Source organism: Clytia hemisphaerica, unplaced genomic scaffold (assembly GCF_902728285.1).
Source record: "Clytia hemisphaerica strain Z4C2 unplaced genomic scaffold, Clytia hemisphaerica genome assembly, whole genome shotgun sequence".
Taxonomy (NCBI): domain Eukaryota; kingdom Metazoa; phylum Cnidaria; class Hydrozoa; order Leptothecata; family Clytiidae; genus Clytia; species Clytia hemisphaerica.
The window spans coordinates 24294-39588 of record NW_027104495.1 but is presented as its reverse complement, the minus strand read 5'-3'; the positions used below and the strand labels follow the sequence as shown (position 1 = coordinate 39588).

Here is a 15295-nt window from a genome sequence, read left to right as displayed (position 1 = left end):
ACTTGCTGCTAGCTACAGTCTAGTGCCACTAGCGGTTATTGTTTTCAATTATTATTTTATTTATTTATCAAACCAAATTTACTCTAATTTATTGCCCCTATTGTAAGTATATCTGAAATATAATATTCACGGAATTCTTGGTTAAAAAAAAAAAAAAAAAAAAAAAAAAAAAAAAAATTATACACATAATACATGTTACAAGTTCTGCCTACGGATTCTCAAGCTCTGCTATAATAAAACTATTACATGTTAGTAGCAGACCCGACTGACCAATGTTATGTAGCAGGTTGAAACATGAGTTTCTGCTGGAAAGATGCAGTTTGTTTTCAAGTTAAATCTTCAAAATAAAACAAACTGTGTGGGTTTCTTTACTTCCAAACAACCTACCAATAGTTTTGGAACACTCCATAATAAAGGAAGATGGCTCTTCTTGTGGATTGGCTTTCTGATACCCCATATAAACACGATGTGACATGATAGTGGAAGAGACATGATTTGTTGGTTTTTGTTTGATTTGTTGACTCATATATCTCATGGCAAATGGGATAGCAAATGACTTTTCATGCATTGCTTGGCTCTACATATGATACCTCTAACTTTGAACACCTCCAGAATGTTGAAAAAAGCATTTTACGAGATAAGTTTCAATTATAATATTCATGGAAATTTTTAAAGCGACAGATTTGGCTTGGCGTCAGTTTTGTTTGGTTGATCTTTGGTATCGTGATCATTAAAAGCAATGAAATGCCACACAGTCACTCTACACATGATGCCTCCAGCTATGAATGGTATCAGAATTGAGAATGTTGGAAAAAAAAACATTTTACGAGAAATTGTTGATAGAAATTATATTGACTTATTTTTACAATTTTGGCGGTGTGGGTTTAGTTGGTTGATAATGTTTACACTGTGGGATGGTTTTCAAAAAACTGTTATATTGATTGTTGTTTGTTGGAATTGATTACCAAAAAAAAGAGAACCTTTTTTTGATAAATACTTTATTTTTTTCATGAATCGAAAAAACCGTGGGGATAGTATGTGCAGTGTCTGTTTTCAAATTTTGAAAGCTCTATACCTACTGAATTGAAGCTCTGACTAGCTCTGTTTTTAAAACTTTGAGCCATGTTTTTTTCTTTGTTGCTATTAAAGATAGATTTTTAAATTGTCGTAATGTAAATTTATGGTAAAGTTTTAGTTTTTGAGTTTCATCAGTAGTACATACAGTAGTATACAGTAGTATTTTTTCAGTAATCCTTTCTTGTAAATATAGTAACATTTAACCAGACTCGTTGCCCTCATTATATTCTAATTTGTATTTTTTTAGGACTGATAAGTACATATTTTTAAACACCAAAACAAAGCAAACAACATGCCAGTTCTTTCTGGACAAATATATATGTATACTTGTGTGCTTTGAGTTCTATTTTAATCAACCCTCTCAACTGCTGATCTTTCAACTATCATTTAGGAGTATAGAATGGGCTTCCATAGTACCATTTTCTCTAAGTATTTTGTGCAAATTTGCAACAAAGTAGACTTCTTGACTGTCCTTGTCCCTTATGTTAAAGTTGTTCTGATGGAGGACATTGTTATTTTTGGTAGCCTTTACATATCAATAAGGAGCTTTGGTGTAAATGTTTTTTCTGATGAAATCATACTAATCTGAAACTATAAGGCCCTTATGAACTTTCTAGAACAATAATCTTGCTCCAATCTTGAGAAACACTGGCAAAATAGGTTAGCATTCCCTGAAATAATTTCACAGATTTCCTCTGCTTTCTGCTTGAAAACGCTGTCGTATAGCCGAAAACGAAAGTGAAACTGTGAAAACGTCCGCAAATTCGGGCCCAGTCCTCTTCCGAGACGGAGGCTAATATTTCTACAAGCGTCAGCATTTTTCAAAAATAATATATACGCGTCGCCGACTTTTCGAGGGTTGTCGTGGGTGGTCGGGGCGGCGTCCTTCGAGAGCGTCGTCGTCGTCCGACCAGGAAGTCGTTGGGAGAGAGACATCGTGGGAGCCAATGAAGTAGAAGCCGAAGGCTAGAAGTCAATCTCTTTGGTAGGATTTGAAGCCAACTTATCTGGCACCCAGCAGATGGTGAAATTTTCATCCGACACGCTAAAGCTCTGAAGGTCGGGAAAATTTTCAACATCTAGAAGGTTTACATTACAGAATTTTGCGAGACCGCGTCAAGAATTTTGCAGCGGGAGGTCTGGTAACCCAGCCCTCGTTTTCGGGGATTGGTGGGTCCAACCAAAATATTTTTAGCTTTACGGGCAAGGGCTGTTGAACCCGACTGGGGATGCGGCACATCAAAGGCCGACTATCATTCCTCTCCGATGGGAAATTGGCACGCTCCCTTTAGAGCTTTAGCGTGGGCGGCCGCCAATCCGCCATCGGAATATCAGATAAGAAGCCAACAAATCCTACCAAAGTTGCGCGGCCTTGAGCGGCTCGCCTGGTTTTTACACAAATGACAGATTGAAACTAAAATTTACCGCTAAATTCCGAAAAAAATATCAATCGTAAACAAAGGAATTTCTAGATTCAATCTGTTGTCAAAAATACCGCGCATTTTTTAAGGCTTCACTTTTTCTTGCCTGAGAAAGGTTAAAGATTCTACTCTAGCCCTTCGGGCTTTAAACTCAACAGCTCGCAACCCTAGTACCCCCCTCCCGGGGTCCTTCGTCCTTTGTCGACGATTTCATTGAGAAAGCTTCGAACGATAGCAATTTGAGAATATTGATGTCGATTTGAATCATCACACATTTTATTTTTATAAAAATTTCGTAGCTGTAATTTAACAACAGATTAGCAGAGATTTTAAATATGACCTATTTTCAAGGAAAGTCTAATAATATACTTTAAAAGCAATGTAAAAATGTTATTTACGGATTGTTTTACTGATGGGCGTTAGTATAATCTGTGGGTGTTGTCAGTAAGGAACGATTTTGTTAAAATAGTCATTCACATTTTATTTCGCGTGTCAATGCTTTTTCATATGCTTTTCTTTTCTTTTCCATGGTTCAACCATGAAGGTAATCTATTTCTTATTACCTTAATGGTTCAATTATGCTGATGTTCATCCCATGGCTTGAAAAATTGTACACTGTATATTTCAAGAAGTTACAACCTTCTCCATCAAGAAATCAATGTCTCTTATGTTATATGTCGAAACAATTTTTCTCTATTGTTTCGTGTCTCATCCAATCAGAGACCACGTGAGGTTAGAATAAACCAATCACATCTCGATATTTTGATCACTTGATAGGGTCATCACTGAGATCTGACCAATCAGTAGACGTATCAGAAACTTCCGAATCATTTCGACTTCCCTTCCGACGGCGACTTGATCGACTGCTCCTTGATGAACTTCTAGAGTTACGTCGTTTGCGTGACCGCGAATGGGATCTTGAGCGCGATCGACTCCTGGAAACCGAAAAAGAAATTAAAGATACATTTTACAACTGGTCATTGCAAAAGACTCAAAATGTAAAGCATAAATTTTAAATAACAGAAGCTTCTTTTCGTTCATCTTACTTTCTTTGTAGAGTAAAAAATGAAAATTGAAATCAATTCTAGTGACATATTCTTATTCACTTATTAATCGGTTAGCGGTGTTATGGACGCCCAATTGTCAACGTAAAAAAGATAATCAGAGTTAGATCAAAATAGGCCTAAAATACACATAACATAATTGGTATGCAGTGCGGTGTAAAGTATATTTAGAAGTACCTTGAACGACTTCTTGTTCGTGAGCGACTTCTGCGATGTCGGTGACGACTTTTTGACCGAGAACGAGAACGACTACGAGAATAGGATCTCGCCGAACGACTTCTACTGCGAGATCTTGATCGACCACGTGACCTGTGGAAAAGCACATAAAATTACATCAATTGCGATTTTAGTTTATACCTTGAGTTTGTTGCCCCGATATAAAGCGGGAAAAAAGCGGCCGTAGCATGAAGGTAGAGCATCCAACCACGCTGCGCAAGGTTGTGGATTCGATCCCCTGCCGGGTCATACCAAAGATTCCCAAAATGGTACTTGATACCTCTCGGCCTGATGCTTAGCAGCTAAAGAGACGGATCAAGGGTAAATGGAGAAATCCAAGGAAAGGAGTGGTGCCCTCCCCTACTTTCGGCTTGACAGCTAGAGAAAAGGGAGCCTTTCGGTTGCCCTCAACTGTGGTCGCAAACTTAGGGGCCGTCCACATAGTACGTACGCACTAAGTGGGGGGAGGGGGTCTTCTCAAAAGCGTATGCTCGCGTACAGGGGAAGGGGAGGGGTCAAAGGAAAAGTACGTACGCAGAGAAAAAAAATTTATAGCCCTTTTTTGCTTGTTTTTTGTCGACTTTTCGCTTCTTATACACATCAAGGAAAAGAAAAGTTTCTTAAATAAGCATTGAGTTTCATGTATGAAATAAAGGTCCGAACCAAACGATTTGAATTCGAAATTTTCTTCAACCGAGGGGGGGGGGTGAATGAAAAAGTACGTACATACCAGGGAGTATAGCCATTTGCGTACGCTTGCGTACAGGAGGGTACTTGATTTTCGGCATTTTAGTGCGTACGTACTACGGAAAGTTTAAAATCAACTTCAAAGATTCGATAACAGATTGCATGAGAAAAAACATTCACCTCAAAGACTTTCCCTACTTACACAGTCTATTAATTGTTTTACAGGTACAGAATTCTTTTTTGAAATGTATAAATTAACATACCTTGACCTACGCCTTCTTCTATCCCTTGAACGCGATCTTGATTTTTTACTGTTCAAGCTATCCCACGTGTTCCGCCTGAATAAAAAGATGTGAAAGTAGAGCTCTTTAGTATTCAAAATGATATTTCATTCCTCTTCCAATCTTCCGTTTTAATAACTTCATCTTCTTAGTCGAGCGTAAACCGCTGCAGCCCCCCTCCCCCCAATTGTAGTAGTTGTGAAAATTCCTTCCAAAACCATAACACCAAATTTTTAATAAAATCCGATGCATAAATGCTCGTTATATCCAAGTCTCTCTAATTTTTTAGATATATTATTTTTCTTTATTAATAAACGACATATGTAGGGTTTTAAGGATGAGTGCTAAATCAAACACCAAGCTAGAGTTCAAATTCTATTATTTACGTACCCGTAACCATAATCAGCCGATTTCCCTTTGCTGACATCCGAGCTCCGATATCCGTAAGCATCACGCTGACTGTAATATTGGAAAACTGGATGTTTGGGGTTGACGAAACGTGGATCGTAACCACCGGATCGAAAGGCTCGTTCCGGGTCAAAATCTGTCCGATTTGGAACGGAGTATGCGTTTTGCGGATTGCGGAAGACGTGAAGAAAATTGCATGCGCTACCCCGAGGACAAAGCCGTTTGTCAAACAGCCCTATAAATGAGACAACATAGTAATAAAAAGGAATCGTTTCACCATTTTGAAAAAAAATTCATGGGTCAAAGTAATGAAAATGTTTTTCGTGTCTGACAGAACTTTACATTACATTATGCTTTAGATTCTTCAAATTTTGTAGAAAAAAAAAGAAAAAAAGAGAAGCAAAAGCCTCTTTTTGTAATTGCTAAGACGGAAACACAATTCAAGTTGGTCAGAATTGCCTTCTTTGATCTAAAGCGAAAAATCATTCCTTAGTGTCTAGACCTAAATCTAAGCCTTAAAAAATACACGAAAATTCAAATAAATAACTTTGCTTCTTAAAGCTCTGTCCTTAAAAAGATAATACACATTTTTATAAGCAACCATGTTGCTAACTAAGGCTCTAGCAAACTTTTTCACTATCTTGTAAAGTAAAAGCGTTTTAGATAATCTTATCATTGCAAACGATAGCCCTTGACCCAATAAGCATAAATGTGGTATAATATCAGGTGGGGACAAAGTAAATTTTTCAATGAGCAAGAATGCTAAGCGACCCCAGCCCTGACCTGAAAATTAGAGATGCTTATGAAAAAATGTGAACACAATATATTCTAACCACAAATAGATGATCTCCAATTAGTGATGGGGCTTTGTTCAACAGTCAACATACGACCAGCATAATATCTCCCGTTGAATAATTTGATAGCTTCCTTTGCTTCTTCAGCTCTATGAAAAATAATGCATTAAGTTAACAACTTACAATTAAAAGAAATTCAACGTAACATAATAGGTAAACCTTTACATGTTTTTATAAGCATAACGTTTATAAGCATACTGAATAAGAGCGCGGTCACACCAAATGATTTACCTCCGCTTATATAGCTGTTGTCATAACAACAAATATTTTTATCTATTTTTTAATGTGACCACTCGAAAAAATGGAAGAAAAAATCCTAAATTCGAGGAATCACCTGTTTTAATAAGCGAAAAATAAGACTTGCTCGATAGCAAGTCTTATCGTAGTTTTAAGAAGAATTCCTTTATGTTTAAATAAATAGGTCTATTGAAAATGGCGATTTGTGTTTACTTTTCAAATATTGAAAATTTTGAAAAGATGTGCACATCTTTTTTTGCACACGCCATTTACATTCACACACAAGAGAAAAACAATTAAATGGAAAAGATTTTATTTCGAATGAATGACTTTTTATCCACACAAATTTTTAGACTTATTAGAAATGCTGATTGAAGTTTTCCGACGCGCCGCTTAAAATAAGCAAAAATGGTGATTCCTTTTTAGCATTAGCTAAACTTATATTTTGGTGTGACCGCGCTCTAAGTATATCATCAGCATATTAACAAGCTTTATTATTATTATAGGAGTATATTTCGCAGGTCTATTGACCTCTATGAAACAATCTAATTCAAATTTACAGTTCATCAATAACGGTCTTTTTACATATTTTCTTAAAGTAGAGCTTAGCCCGAGGGCTACCTCTCACTTTCCATACACAGCATTCATCCTTCTCATTCTTCGTTTTCTCTTTAGCTTTTTCATGCCATTCTTTAATGGTTTCATGTTCTTTCTTGGAGAAGTCATCTGTTACACTGAAATTATCTTCGTTTAGTTTATGGACTGAGGCCATAATTCTTTTCTTGTCTTCTTCATTGGCCAACGTTACTTTCAATGGCCGCCATCTTTTCGTCTTGAACATATCATCCTTTCGAGCACCGATTCGTTCTGCAGTGACAACATTTATCTTTAATCCCATACGATTTCCTACAACTTCCTCCACGTAATCTTTGTCACCGGCCCGCTGTTCCTCTTTGTTCTCATCTTTATTTTCACCTAAATGATGGACAATGATGTTACATCTAGTTAAGTTCTTCCAGCGATCTTCTTCTCTTTCTTCTTTTCATTTTTGATAAATTTCTTGATGATAACCTCCTGTTTTTTCACCTCTTCCTTTGTGATATCTGCATATGTTGCCCGTTTTGGTTCTTTAGCGACGTCTTCTTTGTTCATAGCTATAAGTTCCTCCATTTTCTTCTCTAGATTATGCAATCTAGTGTTGAAAACAGATTCAAATATTTGCTGACCTCCATCTTGACATTCTGCTTCCGTTGTTGTTTGCGTTATTTGGTTACTTCTGACTCTTTGCTTACTTGTTTTGATTTTTTCCAAAAGTATTGGCGTGACTGTAACACATTTTTTACATTCGAAGCGTCGGCTTTTGTATTGCAGACAAAGCTGAATTTGGTATGCGGGAAGCTCCGAACAAGCATAATGAACGAATCTCTGGCATTTCCTACATTGCAACACGTCATTATCCTTTATTATTTCATTCGTGAAGCATTTATAGGCGGTACAGGATCCATATTTTTCAGCATTTTCAGTGGATTTTTCATCGATTGTTGCCATTCTTTTTCATTCATTCGCAAGAGCGTGGCCGTACATATTGTATTTGACGTCATTGGTTATTGTTCTGGGTTGTTTTCTTGGGGAGGTTCGTTTTTTCTTTTCGATTTTCGACAAACCAATTTTTTTTCTCGGAAAACTAAGCATATCACAAGAATAATGAGCTTGATTCTAAAATAAGCTAAAAAGCATAACTGAGCCTGTCTTCTATAAAGCACACTTCCATATAAATTATTACACCTGAATAATGAATTCTTACGTTTTATATTGGACATACACATTTCCACGTAAATGGGCAACGTAATTTTGACAGCACTATAAAGAAAAATAGATAACATTCGTCAATCTTGAAATCGACAAGTCAACTTATTGTCGTGGTGGCAGAGTCCTTTCGGGAAGTGAGTCGAATAGATTTTTTTTTAATGCACCTTTCAAAAACAAATTGACATTTGAAACACCAAAACATGAAGAACATTATTGAAACGTATATCGAGGGGAGTGTACGATTGTAAAGTTCATAACACTGTCGTTTGTAACCACATGAAAAAATCTTAAAAAGCACTGGGATTTTGCTTAATTACATTTGGAAATTCGGGGTGTTTTCAGGAAATGGTAATTTCACACGCATGGGTTTTAAGATTTTTTTCTCTAAGTAAGTAAGATTGCTCTGTTGATACCATCTAATTGTAAGTTTTGAAATACCTTAAACATGACAACTTCTCCTGCTGATTTGAATTCTTGGATTACATCATCATAAAACTTTTCGAAATCATGGATCATGTCGACCTCGTCGTACTAGGTTGAACAATGATTGGGAAAAACAAATTAAAGTCTGTCCAGATATAATTGGCAGTGGAAACAAGAATGCCTGTAACTTTTAATAGCCAAATACAATTCCGAAAATTTTTTTAGCTTGTTTTAGAGAATCAAAAGCGCTATATTTGAATGTATTTATGGTTGAAAAATTCGCGATTTTTAGTGGTTAAATTTGCGATTGCAAAAATTGAGCTTTTTTTCTACTTATGCTATCTATACCTTTCATTTTTACACCAGTGGTAGTTCAACCTTAGGTTAAGAAGTTTGTTAAATTTCAAGGCAAACAGAAAAGTCCTTCGGAAGATATGGGACCCGAAATACCCCTAGTGGGGTTGTCTAGCATAATTTAAGGGAAAAAAATAAGATCCAGCTGAAACTTTCTCCAGACCTTCTCTATAGGATGGTTATGCCTCAGGAAAAATTCCCCTAAAATCCCACTGGTGGAACATCCTTTTTTTGGGACATTTCTTTTTTCCCCAGGCAAAACCCTAAGGGCAAAATTTTTTGAAAATTTCAAACTCATTTTTAGACATTATCAAGTATACCATTCGAAAGCTCTCGAAAAACTATATAGAAGACTTTTAAACGGGTATAGCCGATTTCCTTACCTAACTCGAGATATTTCATGCGCAAGTTCCACTTTTCGCCACATTTTGGTTATTTTGGTCTAAAATTGACCATATATAGCATCTTCTGCGTGAATTATCTTGACTTAGGTAATGAAATCGGCTATACCCGTTTAAAAGTCTTCTATATAGTTTTTCGAGAGCTTTCGAATGGTATACTTGATAATGTCTAAAAATGAGTTTGAAATTTTCAAAAAATTTCGCCCTTAGGATTTTGCCTGGGGAAAAAAGAAATGTCCCAAAAAAAGGATGTTCCACCAGTTGGATCTTAGGGGAATTTTTCCTGAGGCATAACCATCCTATAGAGAAGGTCTGGAGAAAGTTTCAGCTGGATCTTATTCTTTTCCTACAAACAGCCTGTATTTTTGTAACACGACCACACTACCCTTGGTAGCACTTTTCTGTGAAATATCAAATCTCCAACTTATTACTAAAAACTTCCATAATTATATTTGACTATCAAAAGTTATAGGCATTCTTGTTTCCACTGCCAATTATATCTGGACAGACTTTAGTTCTACTTTTCGTAAGGTATGACTATCAAGTTCTATCTGTGCTATGTCAGACGAAAAAATGTATTTTTTAATGGTTTTTATGGAGAAAAAATTCCCAAGTTTTATGCCTTTTTAATTAAAGAATCAAAACTTTTTCAAAGAAAGCATGAATTTAAATCTTCATAGGTCATTTATCAATTATTTTGGTCCGATTAAGATCTATGGCTATGCTTAAGATAAAAAAAAAAGATTTTGTGAAAGCGATCAAAACTGTCATAAGTTCACGTATAAAATTTCTATTAAATGGAGACAGTTCATTTATTACCTCATTTTAGAAATTATACACAATGATTTCGAAGTTATTCTGTTTTTATTTGTAATAACACTTACAAATAAAAACAGAATAACTTCAAAATCATTGTGTATAATTTCTAAAATGAGGCTTAATATGGAAATTTCATTTTAAAATTAGTTAACCTCTAGGCCAGTGTCATTATTCTGCTCGTTCAATACAGGCATTGATAATCTTGCGTCTTGAAAGAAATTCTGTATCATGACTGTTGGACTTTTGTCATACTTCAAGTGAACTCTTGAGCACCTATAGAGGTTTAATGTGAAATAATTAAATATTAAAGAGTGATAAATTTGAAACATTCGCTCAAGTTTTTCTGGGGTCAATGTCATGTTGATGTCAACAAGATTGAATATCATTAACCAAATGCTGCGAATGTTGTCTTTAAAAAAATTCCGCTAAAAGATAAGATTGTCAATTCAAACTTTCCCTACTAACCTTTGTCCAAAACGACAAGCTCCAGTTTTGATATAAAATTTACAATTTCTTGGATCCTGTAGAACAAATCAGATATCATATACACTCACTGCTGGCTTTCAGAATAGATAACATATGCATTACAACAGTAACAATGGATACTCTATTGGGGTCTTAGACCTTGTTTTGTAATCTAACATTCGAACTGAATGAATTGTTATGCAGTCCTCGCAATGTAATGTCTGTGTACTTTCCCACACTCTATCTGGATCTACTCATTATTTGGAACATAGAAATCTCACTTACCATTTCAGGTAAAAAGAATTCACCATTCGGTTGCCAGTCAGCAGGTGGATTTGGGTGGACATGGTAATTAGTATCTGCTTGGTTGTATCCACCCCTATAACCACCTCTGTAACCTCCTCTACCACGATAACCACCCCGGTATCCACCTCTATAATGACCTGGTTGATGCTGATCATCATTGTCATAGCGGTCACGGTGTTGGTCGTAGTTTGAATGCTTAAGATAAATAAACATGAATGATAAACATAAATACTAGAAGTTTTAAAGGTTATATTTTACATAACTGCTCCTGTTTCATATCAGACATTTTGCAGAGGACTTAAACCCCCTAGTTTTATTTCACCCCCCTTTATACCTATCCTCCTTCTTTAATAAAATCTTACCCCCCCCTAATTTTACAGAAAATCCGTTTTAAAGGAAACTTGCTCACCACAACATACAACAAAGTATAGACATAAGCATTTTTCTGATCTTTCTATAAAAATTCAAGAAAGAAACAATATGCTATGTGACAATTTGTATATGATTAAGAAATTGCTAAAAATTTCCTAATCCCCCCTTTCTTCCCCCTATTAAAAAGGGGGAAGAATCAAACTATGATCAGACAACTATTTTATATAAGGCCAGTGTCTCCATTGTTATATTGTGTTTGATTTTGTGCTGGATGAACAAAACAAAAAAATATTTCCTTTCCTCTTATCAATATTGCTCCACATCCGTGTCAATTCGATGTGAAAAAGCATGCAATTAAAAATTGATTTGTAAACAAACGATCAAACAAAACCTTAATATATTTTACCTCCTGAGTTTTTTTTAAAATGCCTATCATTATTATTATTTAAAATCAGCATTTTTGCAAAAAAACCCTGGAAAAATAAAAGAATATTGATTTTTCTTCATTCGAAAATATTAGATTTTTGATTCGCAAAAAAAGTCCATGCAAAAATTAATCCATTTAAGGTAGCTTATTTCTGATCATGCTAGTTTTTGAACGCTTCCGTTCGGATCATCTAGTTACTTGAGACTTACCCTATCGTTTTGCTGGTCAAGTTTCTCCATCTCAGAGTCAAGCATACCCTTAAAAGTAAAAATGAGTAATATTGATGATATTTGGAATTACACCTTTGAAAGCAAAAGCAAATCGTCGCATCAAAATAAAAAAGCTTTAAGTCCATTTTTGTTGTTTTGAGAAAATCGACTTTAAATTATTTTTCTTTAAATCCTGAAAACCCATTAACATTTGAAATATTTTTGTGTTTAAAAAGCCCAAAATTGGTTCCACGCTGGACTTGAGGCTTTTTTGCCCAAAACTTATGTGACTTAAGGCTTTTTTACCCTGAAAATAAAGTGAAAAGTAAAATTACTATTTTTCTAAAAGCTTAAAATTAGGCCACTTTAGGTTGGTTTTTAATGGATTTAAGCCACAAAATCTGTAAAGAATGGGGTATAAAGCATCGGGATGGTCATAACTCAATGTTCCAAAAAATGGACTTAAAGCTTTTGATGCGACGAAATAATGACTTTGACTTTCATCAAATTTAATAAATTTCTTAAAATAACAAACATAAATCTTTGAGACATAAATTAAATGAGAGTGCTTTTCTCTTTTCTCATTAAAGTGCTAACCAAGTATTGTTTAAAATGATGTGAAATATCCAAGCTGGGCTTAATAAATAGCATAATGATTGTATATTTTAGTACTGCTTGAAACCACATCCATGGCGTACTTAGTCAGATTTTCTATTCCAAAATCGAGTAACTTTAATATTTATAAAAACAACAACAATAATATATTACTGCTATTGTAAGGTCTGAACTTGGATATTTTAGCAAGAATGTTCACCCTTTTGTCTGCTCCATAACCGAAACCTCTACAATGTAATTATTAGTTATTTCACTTAAAAAGATACTGATGAGTTAAGGTGAAATAAAACCTAATGTAAAAGGGAAAGCATTTTTACAAATAATTCCTAAAGAAGAAATAGATTACAGAAACCTAAAGTGCCTAAAGCATCTTTTTAAGACTAAACTTTTACAAATTATACATCCTGATGTGAGGAAAGCAATCCCTGGCTCTGGTTGACAGAACCTTTAATAATTTATTTGAAAAGATACTCTTTGATGGAAATCTTGCTATCCTTTCCATACAAAAACAACATTTTCCAATCATAAAGATTACAATGTATGAAGTAGTCATATTAATATTATTTAGTAATTTCTATAAATGAAGCATATATCAATTTTAAAACAAGGGTGGCTTTTTAAAAAACTTGTTTGTGTTATGAAGAAAAAAACACACATAAAATGTTCTACAAACCTGTTTACGATCATTTGCCTCTCGATCAGCTTTTTCTTTACTCTCCCATTCATCTCTTATCTTTTGCTGAAAGAAAACATGAACAATGAAAACAAACAGTGAGATCAGTCATATAACACAAACAGACGTATTGAGAATTTTCAATTTAGAGTGGATCTGTTATTATCAAAGTGTTCAAAGTTCTTCTGAATACTCAAAAATAAGGTAAGCTACTTAGTGTGGAAAGGGGTTCTACCCCTCCCTTTATGACAACTTCAACTTTGTGCGCAAATACTAATTTCTCTCTGAGAAAACAAAACTGCCATCAATTAGTGTTCTTCCCAAACACAGACTTTGCATGATATTGGAAAAAATTATATACTAGTTCTTATAATACATACTTTCGAGAACAAATTGAGGCACTTTCTTTAAAACTCAAATATCTAAATACCAGGTGAAGGGTGTGAGATACCTGGAGGTATATTTAAAGAGTTAAAAACTTACCTCAGATTCCTCTCTAAGGCGTTGTTTTTCGTCTTCTTCTTCGCGCCTCCTTCGAAAATCACCAACTTGCTCATTCTCTCTCTCTATCCATTGTTGGTGCTCTCGCTCCCTGAATCAAAAGAAATCCTTACACATTGGCGGTTTAAATCAGAAAGATTATTATAAAGTCTTCACTTGTTTCTTTTAAATTTTCCCTGCACATCCCTGAATTTAAAATGTAACTTATCACCTTCTTTCATAATCTTGTTCTTGCTTGACTTTGAGGTTTTCCCTAAAAACAATGATAACATATGGTATACAAGGTATTACAGCGTATCCCGAAAAAAGCAAATAATTTTCTATATAAAGTAAAATCCTCAAAATCTATGCAAAATTTTATGACTTATACTTCAATATTTCAATCTCAAAAAACTATTCAGTCATCTTTTGAATGGTATATCTTTGGATTGAACAAAGAATTTTAATCTTATTTCAATTATTCTAAGCCCAGTTAAGATCATATGTTTAGAGGTTTTTACTTTGTATAAATATTTGCCCGCATTTTTGGGACTCACTGTATGCTGGCAAGGCAAATTGACAAGACAACTTTTCTAATTTGAACTAGTGCTGTGTGGGAGGTAGAGGGAGAGTCCTTCTTTCTTTTGTTTGAATTGATGTGTAAAAGATGGCAAAAGATAAACTAAATGATGCCATCCAATTGAAAAATTTGAACATAAAACAACATACTGGTATTCAGGATCAGCATTCATTTTTCTTTGTTCTATAAAGCAGAAGAATAGATAGTATGCAAGAATATGTTGAACAATTATAGAATAAATGAAAAACATTTTAATATTTATCAAAAATGGAATAAATAGGACTGGAATGAAATAAATACCTTCTTTTTCTTCTGCTTCTTTCTTTTGGGCCAATTCCTTACGCGCAATCTTTCGACGATCTTTCTTCAGTTGTCTTCTCCACTTCTTATGACTGTGGACGAGAGAGTTAAGGGTCAAAGATCCAAAGGAGAAAGAGTATGTTAAATGAAGTTAAACTTGAAGACTAAAAAAACTCCATTACTATTCTTCATCTTGCATGTGTATTAACTTGACTGAAGAATTATATTAACAAAATTTATACAAACTATGCATACACCATTAGCTCTTATAAAACTGATACGATAAATTTATATTATATTACTTTTCATAAAATATATATTACACTCCATAAATCTAATGAAAATGTTGAATTTTAATGCAAAAGGGAATAATTCAGAAGTCTTTTCTTGCACTTTTAATCATGATGTATTAAATAAAACAGTTTTCATTCCTCGCCAGCTATTATTTCATGTTATTGAACAAACAACACTTGTTTGGCTCTCATTCTCTGATTTGTTTGATTTTTTATTTTCAATGTTATATCTTGAAGTAGAAGAATCTCTGGAAGTGCTTGTACTTGGTCTCTGTCTAATTTCCTCAGAAATTGCTTTGTTTGCCAGCAAAAATGTGTCTCTATACCGCAGTGATATTGCCCTCTTCTCAGGAACATCAATTTTCTTTTTTGGCATTTTCAATTATCATGATAGTCAATCTTTTCCCATTGTGTATTTTTGATTAAATTTTAGATATTGATTCTTTTTTTTCCTAAAAGAAAGAGTTTATATAAAATGGACTATTAGGACTCTTTTCTCAAAAAATTGATCATTTTCCATTTTG

At 34.4% G+C, this 15295-nt stretch overlaps 1 protein-coding gene across 1 annotated transcript; it reads right to left on the bottom strand.

Moving 5' to 3' along the window:
* Positions 1 to 3264: 3264 nt before the first annotated feature.
* Positions 3265 to 14512, bottom strand: LOC136821654 (U2 small nuclear ribonucleoprotein auxiliary factor 35 kDa subunit-related protein 2-like). The gene is made up of 16 exons (XM_067077863.1): positions 14479 to 14512; positions 14328 to 14361; positions 13831 to 13872; positions 13602 to 13710; positions 13119 to 13184; positions 11831 to 11878; positions 10802 to 11017; positions 10517 to 10572; positions 10204 to 10324; positions 8493 to 8585; positions 8050 to 8105; positions 5988 to 6097; positions 5137 to 5389; positions 4729 to 4803; positions 3740 to 3871; positions 3265 to 3433 (listed from the first exon to the last, which is right to left on the bottom strand). The coding sequence occupies exons 2-16, from the start codon at positions 14348 to 14350 to the stop codon at positions 3265 to 3267; spliced, it is 1569 nt and encodes a 522-aa protein (XP_066933964.1). The 5' UTR covers positions 14351 to 14361; positions 14479 to 14512.
* Between the last annotated feature and the right edge of the window lie 783 nt (positions 14513 to 15295).